A 7,747-nucleotide genomic window follows, 5' to 3' on the forward strand; every position below is an offset into this window, starting at 1 on the left:
GCGACGCGAGCACCAAAGGGGAGCGGGGGGAAGCCGGGGAAATGGACCGAAGGAGGGACAAAGAACCGCCCCAGGCAAAGACCACACCCAGGCAAAGACCACACCCAGGCGGGCAAGGCCCCGAGAGAACGAGAGAGAAGCGAGCCACGGAAAGGGCCCCGTGCGCCAGGCAGACAGACACGGTACCTGGGCCTCGCGGTTCACCCGGATCAGGCTGATGAAGGTCAGGACCTCCGGCCGGCCGAGCGTCGCCTCCAGGAGCTTGCGGTTGTTGTGCAGCAGCGAGGTGATGGTGTCCTCGGCCAGGATCCCGAGGCCGATTTGCTCCTGCATGAAGCCAAACCACCGCCCGGCGATGTATTCCTGGTTCTTGCGGTAGGACTTCTGCACATGGCGGATCAGCCGGTAGCACAGCTGGCAGATGAGCCGCACCGGCAGGAAGTCCAGGGACAGGGTGGCCAACGGCGAGAGGGCCAGCCGCGAGGGGGATGGCGGCTCGGACCCCGGGCTGAGGCTGCTGCTGCTGCTGCTGCTGCTCTCGGCCGGCGAGCCCCCCTTGGACGAGGGCGAGGCCGAGGCCGATGAGGTGGGCGACATGCGCGGCGGCGACCCGGCCGGCGAGTCGGGCCCCGCCGCCCCCGCGCCCGCCGTGGCCGACGCCAGCTTCCGGTTGAGGAACGGCGCATTCAGGATTTCAAACAGCCCATCCAGGACATCCTGCTCGCGGAGGAGCTTCTGCCGATTGCGGTCCGGCGCCCCGTCCACCGTCAGGGCATTGCTGGTGGCCGGGTCGGCGCTCAGCACGAAAAAGATCAGGTCCTGGAGGATCTGGCTGCACCGGCGGATCTCCGACATGGACACATTGGAGGCTACAAAGCGCTGGGCAAAGTCCCGCAGGAATTCCCCCGACTCGCGGGCCAGGTCCAAGTCCCGGACTTCGCCGGCATCGACCGGGATCAGCTCGAAGGCCTCGCGCGGGTCGCGCAACGGCGCCGCGCCCAGCTTCTGCATCACGGACTTGCCGCTGGCCTGGTCGATGTGCAGCCGGGTGCTGTGCAGCCAGGTGCCGGTCATGAAGTGCTTAATGCGCACATAGGAGTCCTGCGGCACTTCCACATCCAGGGCCGACCCCCCGGCGAAGGCGGACCCCCCGGGCCCGGCCCCGGCATCGGGCCCGGCATCCGGCCCGGCGGCATCCCCCGGGCCGGCGTCCGGTCCGATGGACGCCCCTCCGGGCCCGGGCCCGCCCGGCCCGGCCCCGGCGCCACTCGACCCATCGGCCTGGCCATCGGGCCCGGGCCCGCCGGAGCCCGGTCCACCGGGGCCGCTCACGCCGCCGGGCCCGGCCCCGGCAGGCCCACCCCCCACCGGGCCCGAGGCCTTGGTGGGGATCATCATGAACAGGGTGTTGGCGTCGTTGGGATTGCGCGAAACGGTCAGATGCAGCGGCGGGCGAGCCACCCCGGCCGCCGGGTCCAGCCGCTGCCGGGTCACGTCGATTTGCGTGTCGGCATCCACATCGATGGCCATGTACGCCCCGGAGGGCAGGTGCCGGAAGCGAAAGAGGCTGCCCCAGCGGCCGATGCCGTGCTTGGCCCCGGGCGCCGTGCCCGGCAGCCCGAGCCCCGACAGGGCTCGCACATCGCCCCCGGCCCCGGCCCCGGCCCCGGCCCCGACCAAGGGCCCCCCGGCCGCCGGGAAGTCCAGCAGCAAGCTCGACAGGCTGCTGGAGGAGAGCGATGCTCCCAGGCCGCCGGCCAGGAGCCCCGCCTCCGGGCCGGGCTCCAGCACATGCGTCACCGGATCCCCGATGACCTCCACCTGCCAGAGGGCCTGCGAGGAGGTGGCCTCGGTTTTGAGAGCGCGCCCGGTGGACCGGAGGAAGACGCTCAGCATGTCGCCATACAGGTCGCAGGTGAGGAACTGCCACCGAGGTGAGTGTCGAAGGGAAAGATGTCAGTCAGGGAGAACCAGATGCCCGGGGCAAGACACAGGCGCGGGCAGCGGCGCAGGCACAGAAACAGACATGGAAACAGAGCAACAGACACAGACATGGAAACAGAGCAACAGACACAGACATGGAAACAGAGCAACAGACACAGACACGGACACAAACACGGACACAAACACGTACCTTTTCCTGCTCCGCATGGTAGAAGCGCACAACGTCGCCACTCTTGAGCACGGCATTCGGAGCCGAGTGGTGCGACCGGTACAGGCCAATGGTCCAGGGGGTCAACTGCGTGGACACATTCACCTCAAAGGAGTCCGGATGGTCGGGCAGGGGGCAGGGGGAAAAGTGCAGACCAAGCCCGGCTCCCAGGCTGGAGGACACCAGCATCACCTGGTCGCCGACCATCACCTGGTCGCCGAGGCTGCGCAGCTTGAAGGCCGGCATGATGGTGAACCAGCATCCCTCGGAGCCAAACTCATCGAAGGTGATGCGCATGGAGTTCTTCTCCAGCAGGGCCGGCAGGCGTCGCTCGGCGGCCAGATACTTGTGACTCTTGACATGGCGCAGCTGCAGGCGGCCGGTCGCAACGGGGCGGCAAGCGACGATGGACGGGTGAGTGCGAGCCCGGACAACACACGGGCCGGTGGCCCATTTGCCAGACGCAGTTACGAACCTGGAGCTGCTGGCCGTAGACGACCGGCGCGCCGAGGAAGGAGGACTCCTCGGACTCATTTAGACGACGCTCCTGCTCGGCCGCGTGCTGGGCACAGGCAAACAACCCGAGGGGGCGAGGGGGGACCGCCGAGGAGCGCACGTCGGCGGGTCAGTCGAGGGGGTCTCTGGGGGCGGGGCGCGGGGCGCGGGGCGCGGGCGGACCCCCCAAAGGGCGCATGCGTACCTGGAGCTTCTTCATGACCACGATGTCGGAGAAGTTCGACCCGCCCGACAGCTGGGAAATGTCCCCGGCCTCGGTGGGCACGGCCGCGGCGTTGAGCCGGGCATTGGCCGTCGAGTATTGATTCTGCGCGGAGTACCGCTTGACCGGGCACACGCGGAAGAGCGAGTCGCGGAAGTACCCGGGGAGCGGGGGACCAGAGCCCCGGAGCTCGGCCGGGCTGGCGCGCGAGGGCTGGACGATGCAGCGCGTGTCGATGAGGCTGGCGGATGGCGGATGGCGGATGGCGGATGGCGGGGGGGGGGGGGAGGCAAGTCAGCAATGGATCGTGAACGGGGCGTCGGCACACCGCCGGCCGGGGAGCCGGCCGACAGGCTGGCGGCCATGGCAGGGGCACATACCCGACCGTGCTCATCATGCCCCACGCGTGCTGCGTGATGGGCGTCACATCGGAATCCACATGCAGGGCGATGATGTCCCCGTGGCAGAGCCCCGGCAGGGCGACCCCGTCGCCGAGGGAGAAGATGCTGGCCGCGTGCGAGGAGGCCGACAGGAAGGACGCCGCGTCGTTGTCGCCCATGACCAAGTCCGGCCCGGGACCCCCGGCCCGAGCCGACGGACCGCCGTTGGTCAGCAACAGCGACCGGGCCGAGTCGAAGAAGGCACGCGGCAGCCCGGGGCCCGGGGCGTCGGCCGGCAGGCCGCCGCCGGCATCTGGCCCGACAGGCTGCGACATGAGCGGGACGGCTCGGGCGCGAGAGGCGACCAAAGGTCCAGGGGCCGGGGCCGGGGAGGAGGAAGGGGGAAAGCGGGCGAGGGGGGCAGCGACGAGGGGCGAAGAGGAGCGAGGGTGCGTCCGACCAGGGGAGCCGGGTGAACAGCGAGGGCAAGATCCCAAGACAGGAGGTGACTCGACGCGTGGTGGGGAACGGGGGGGGAGGGAGGATTGCTAGCGTCGGCGCCCGGCATGCCCGGCGATCTGCCCGCACTTTTGCCCGGTCTCGTCCGCACGCACACCCCTCGCCCCGGCCGGACCCCATGCCGGAGACGGACGAGACCCGGGGCCACCGGCGGCCAAAAGGCGGGGCGGAGGGGCAATGTGCCCGGGGCTCACGCGGGGCTGCAGCGCCGCCGGCCAGGAGGGGCGCTCGCAGATGCATGCACCTGGGCCCGGGGTGCGGACCGCGCTCCGCCCCCCCCCCCCCTGGCGCACAGCCAGCCAGGCCCGGAGGGCCCGCGCGAGAAGCAGATGCCCATGACCCGGCGCGCACGGCGCCGCAGACGCTTGCCGCTGGCAGGTGACACACGACGGGAAAACACCAGGGGGCCCGGGCCGGTGCATTCCACGGTCCTCCGCCCGACCAGCACCAGGGCCCCTGTCGAATGGTGATATTTCCGCCAAGTGTCCGGTCTGCGCCCACTCGGACTCGCAGCAGCCAAGGGGGGTGAGGGCCAGGGGGGGGGGGGGACGCCGCGCCCGCCCCTGCGGCTGGGTGCCGGCGATCCGCGCCCCGGGCACGCGCGCGCGCATGTGCGGCTGCCCCCGGAGGGCGGGGCTCGACGCACGCCCTGGATGCGCATTTTCCCTGCCCACATCCCCTGCCTCAATTAAATGCCCCCCCCTCCCCCCCCTGGACGACCGACGCTCGCGCCCTCCGGCAAATGCCCGCCCCCCGGAGGCGACGGGCCGAGCAACAGCCGGGCCCCCGGGCTGCGGTGCCACCGGCGGAGATCGACCGGACGGGCAAGCGCCTCGCACAGGCCCCGGCGAACCCGGCCGCTGGCGCACAGCCATATTCCCTCCGGACGCCCCTCGCTGAGCGCATCGCCCCATGCCGGCTCACGCTTGCCCCCCCCCCCCCCCCGGCGCCCTGAGAGACGGTGGCGGCGGCGGCGGCGGCGGCGAGGGGCTGGGCGCTAGACGCCCGGTTAGACCGTTGGCACAAGGCTCGCGCGCGGGAATGCGCTGCTCCGTCGGCAGTAGCGGCGGGAGGCCGCCGTGAAGCAAGAGAGAGAGAGAGAGAGAGAGAGAGAGAGAGAGAGAGAGAGAGAGAGGGGCGTTGTATTCGGGGCTGCGGCTCGGACTGTCGACGCAGGGGGCGGGGGAGCGCGCCGCGGGGCCCCGGCGGCCAATGGTCGCCGCACGGCAGACAACAAGAAGGGCCCCCCGGCGCGCTACTTGTTGTGCCAGAGCAGCGTCCGGAGGCTGGTCCACCATTCGGAGTCCAGGTAAAGGTAGTCCATGGACTGGCCGAGGGAGCTGGGCAGGGCGGCCGGCCGGTACCGGTGCAGCCACAGGGCCAGGGCCCAGAGGGCCATCGCAAAGGGCCGATGCAGGGAAGGCAGCGAGCGCGTTTGCCGGGTGAGATCCGGCCGGGCGAGGGCCCGGGCCACGCCCTCCTCGGTCCCCTGCGGGGTGGGGCTCGTCAGGAAGGGGAGCGACAGGACCCCGACCAGCACGCGGGACATGAGGTACAGGTTGATCTGGGCGCGGGCGCGGGCGCGGGCGCGGGCGCGAGCATGGCCGAGGGGGGGCAGAGGCCGGAGGGCGGCGTCAGCAAGTGAAGCACATACATACACACAAGGGGCGCTCGGGTGCTGGGGGGGGGGCGGGGGAACGAGGCCGCGCCCGGGCACGCACCTGTTGGCTGATTGGGCTGCCGTCGCCGAAGATCAGGGCCCCCGCCAGGGCCCCGGCGGCCAGGGCGTGCCATGAAGCCTCGTCCTTCAGCAGCCCGGCCGGGCCGAAGGCCAGCCCTGGCACGCTGCGCAGAAGCTGCAGCGAGGACTTGTAGATCAGCACAAAGAGGGCCAGCTTGGTGGCATGTGTCTTGGTGGCCTGGATGATCCGGCGCAGGCGGTCGGGCCACCTGGAGGCGAGGGCCGCCGGGGGCGGGCCGGGCCGGGCCGGGCCGGGCCGGGGCAGCAGGAAGATGACCGAGAAGGAACCAAGGGAGAGGGTCAGAAGCAGCCGGGCGCTCTGGGCCAGGGCCGGTGGTGTGCGCGCTGCGCGGCTCCGAATGCCGGGACGTACGGCCCCTTGCCATACAGGAGGGCAATGACCAGGGAGTGCGGAAACCGGACCTTCGCGCCGTACACCAACCCATTCCGGATGCCCTTGACCAGGCTCAGGAGGAAGTGCAAGCGCGGATCGTCAAGCATGACAGCAGGCGGCGGGCCTGGGCCGATGGCGAGACAGGCGGACGGACGGGCGGGGCGCGACGAGGGAAAGAGAGGGCGAAAGGAGCGGAGGGGCGGGCGAGCGGGCGGGTGGGCGGGCGGGCGGGCGGGCGGGCGGGCGGGCAGCTGCAGGGAGGGGCGTGTCAAGCCCTCCGCCCCAGCCTGCACCGGTTAGCCGGCCGCGCGAAAAATCCCCCTCCCCCGGGCGACAGGGCGCGCGATCGGGCCCACGGCCCTGCCCTCGCAGCGCGGACGATTGAGGGGAGAAGGGGGGCCGGCCGCCGCGGGCAGAAGAAGCCCCACCCACCCGCGGGCGTCATCTCCGGCCGGCCAATCGGCCGAAGCACACCAAAATAGAGCATACTAATCCCGCTTCAACATACATCCACCCCCCCCCCCCCCCCCCTCTCCCGCCACTTCGCACCCGGTTCCCGAAGCGCGCGACCAACGATCGGGCTTGTCAATTTGGATCCCGCTGGTCATGTGAAGCGGGCACGTGCGCGCGGCGCTCCCCGGACAGCGGTGTTTACGGCCTTCTCTTGGGCGGCCAGCGGGTCGCCGCACCCGCGCCGAGGTCTCCTCTTGGCGGCCCATCCCCCGAGAGGCACCGCAGTGCGACCCGCCCCGCCCCCCTCCTGGCTTCTTCTGCCGCATTCGCCGACTGTCTTCCTCCCCTTCCCCCCCCCCCTCTCGCCCCTCGCTCCCTCTCTATCTCCCCCTATTTCCCGCCCCTGCCCCATGGTGGTCCTTGTCGCTGTGATCGCAGCGCCGCCAAGCACGGCCGCCGTGGCCGCCGTGGCCCCCTCCTCCCAGTCTCCGGCCCTTCTGGCCGCGCGGATACATGACCCCTCGCTGGTGGGCAACAACGCGCAAGAGCGCCGGCAGCGGGTGTCCTATGTTGTGACGGCGGCCGTGCGCCAGGCCGTCGCCAGCGCCGCCTGCCGGTCGGTGTCGGTTGCCTCGATGGCCGCCAGCTATGTGCCCTCGCAGCCGCAGCCGCAGCCGCAAAGTCAGCAGCAGCAGCAGCAGCAGCAGCAGCAGCAGCAGTCTAACCGCCCCCGGGCCGGACCAGGCGGGCCGGCGTCGGCAGCCGCAGCCGCAGCCGCGGCCGGGGCCCCGCGCGATACCATCTTCGTGGCCGAGGCCAGCGCCGGGCATGGCCCGGTCATGGGCGGGCGCCTGTCGGCTGCGCCGCTGGCGGCCGCCATCGAGTCCAGCGCGGCGGCCGTGCTCAGCCTCGACCGGACCTCGGACGACGGGGTCTTCGCGCTGCCCCCCTCGCCGGGTCTCTTCCCTGTGCAGTACACTTGTGTGTGGGCGCGCACGGGCGGGTGCGTCCCGCGCCTGGCTTCTCTCTCTCTCTCTCTCTCCCCCCCCCCCCCCCCCCCCTGTCTCCCTCTCCCTGCTCCTATGGCTGCCGCACATGGGTAGCTGACCGTCTTTTCGCCTCCTCCCCCGGGGCCCTCCCTGCCCCATACGCCCTGTGCCCCTGTTTCCCGCGTGCCAGGCTGATTGTCTCGCTCCTATTGGACCCCGGCGAGAATCCCCTCTTCGCCACGAAAACCGCCCGCGCACTGGTCATGGCGATTGGTGGGCTCTCGGCGACCAGTGGCCGGCAGGCCAACCCTCACGCCCCCTTCCAGTCGACCATTTTGCTGGAGGTACGCCCGCGGACCAGCACGCTGGGCCATCGCCCGCGTCTGGCCCCCCCCCCCCCC

General features: G+C 71.5%; 3 protein-coding genes across 3 annotated transcripts in view; 1 reads left to right on the forward strand and 2 right to left on the reverse strand.

Moving 5' to 3' along the window:
• Positions 1 to 3,585, reverse strand: part of H696_01395 (hypothetical protein) — a gene marked incomplete at both ends in the record, with an annotated part of 17,397 nt that extends 13,812 nt beyond the window's left edge. Inside the window, 8 exons of the mRNA XM_009495291.1 lie at positions 100 to 508; positions 659 to 1,109; positions 1,362 to 1,590; positions 1,792 to 1,923; positions 2,135 to 2,521; positions 2,628 to 2,714; positions 2,853 to 3,111; positions 3,251 to 3,585. Coding sequence (XP_009493566.1) covers positions 100 to 508; positions 659 to 1,109; positions 1,362 to 1,590; positions 1,792 to 1,923; positions 2,135 to 2,521; positions 2,628 to 2,714; positions 2,853 to 3,111; positions 3,251 to 3,585 — 2,289 coding nt within the window. The remainder of the gene's footprint in view (positions 1 to 99; positions 509 to 658; positions 1,110 to 1,361; positions 1,591 to 1,791; positions 1,924 to 2,134; positions 2,522 to 2,627; positions 2,715 to 2,852; positions 3,112 to 3,250) is intronic.
• A 1,310-nt stretch (positions 3,586 to 4,895) lies between these two features.
• Positions 4,896 to 6,126, reverse strand: H696_01396 (hypothetical protein). The gene is made up of 3 exons (XM_009495292.1): positions 5,884 to 6,126; positions 5,491 to 5,719; positions 4,896 to 5,333 (listed from the first exon to the last, which is right to left on the reverse strand). The coding sequence occupies exons 1-3, from the start codon at positions 6,009 to 6,011 to the stop codon at positions 5,025 to 5,027; spliced, it is 666 nt and encodes a 221-aa protein (XP_009493567.1). The 5' UTR covers positions 6,012 to 6,126; the 3' UTR covers positions 4,896 to 5,024.
• A 575-nt stretch (positions 6,127 to 6,701) lies between these two features.
• The window catches only part of H696_01397 (hypothetical protein), a gene marked incomplete at its 3' end in the record, with an annotated part of 5,673 nt that continues 4,627 nt past the window's right edge, over positions 6,702 to 7,747 (forward strand). Inside the window, exons 1-2 of the mRNA XM_009495293.1 lie at positions 6,702 to 7,360; positions 7,537 to 7,690. Coding sequence (XP_009493568.1) covers positions 6,768 to 7,360; positions 7,537 to 7,690 — 747 coding nt within the window. The 5' untranslated portion in view covers positions 6,702 to 6,767. The remainder of the gene's footprint in view (positions 7,361 to 7,536; positions 7,691 to 7,747) is intronic.

Source organism: Fonticula alba, assembly GCF_000388065.1.
Source record: "Fonticula alba strain ATCC 38817 unplaced genomic scaffold supercont2.2, whole genome shotgun sequence".
Classification (NCBI taxonomy): domain Eukaryota; order Rotosphaerida; family Fonticulaceae; genus Fonticula; species Fonticula alba.

What these genes read in the sequence shown, in the direction of transcription:
- H696_01396 (XM_009495292.1), bottom strand. Translation starts at nt 6,011, where the DNA reads ATGCTTGACGATCCGCGCTTGCACTTCCTCCTGAGCCTGGTCAAGGGC. An exon ending in CTCCTGTATGGCAAGGGGCC is followed by an intron (nt 5,720 to 5,883) that starts GTACGTCCCGGC and finishes CCTCGCCTCCAG; the next exon opens with GTGGCCCGACCGCCTGCGCC. An exon ending in GCAGCCCAATCAGCCAACAG is followed by an intron (nt 5,334 to 5,490) that starts GTGCGTGCCCGG and finishes GCCCGCGCCCAG; the next exon opens with ATCAACCTGTACCTCATGTC.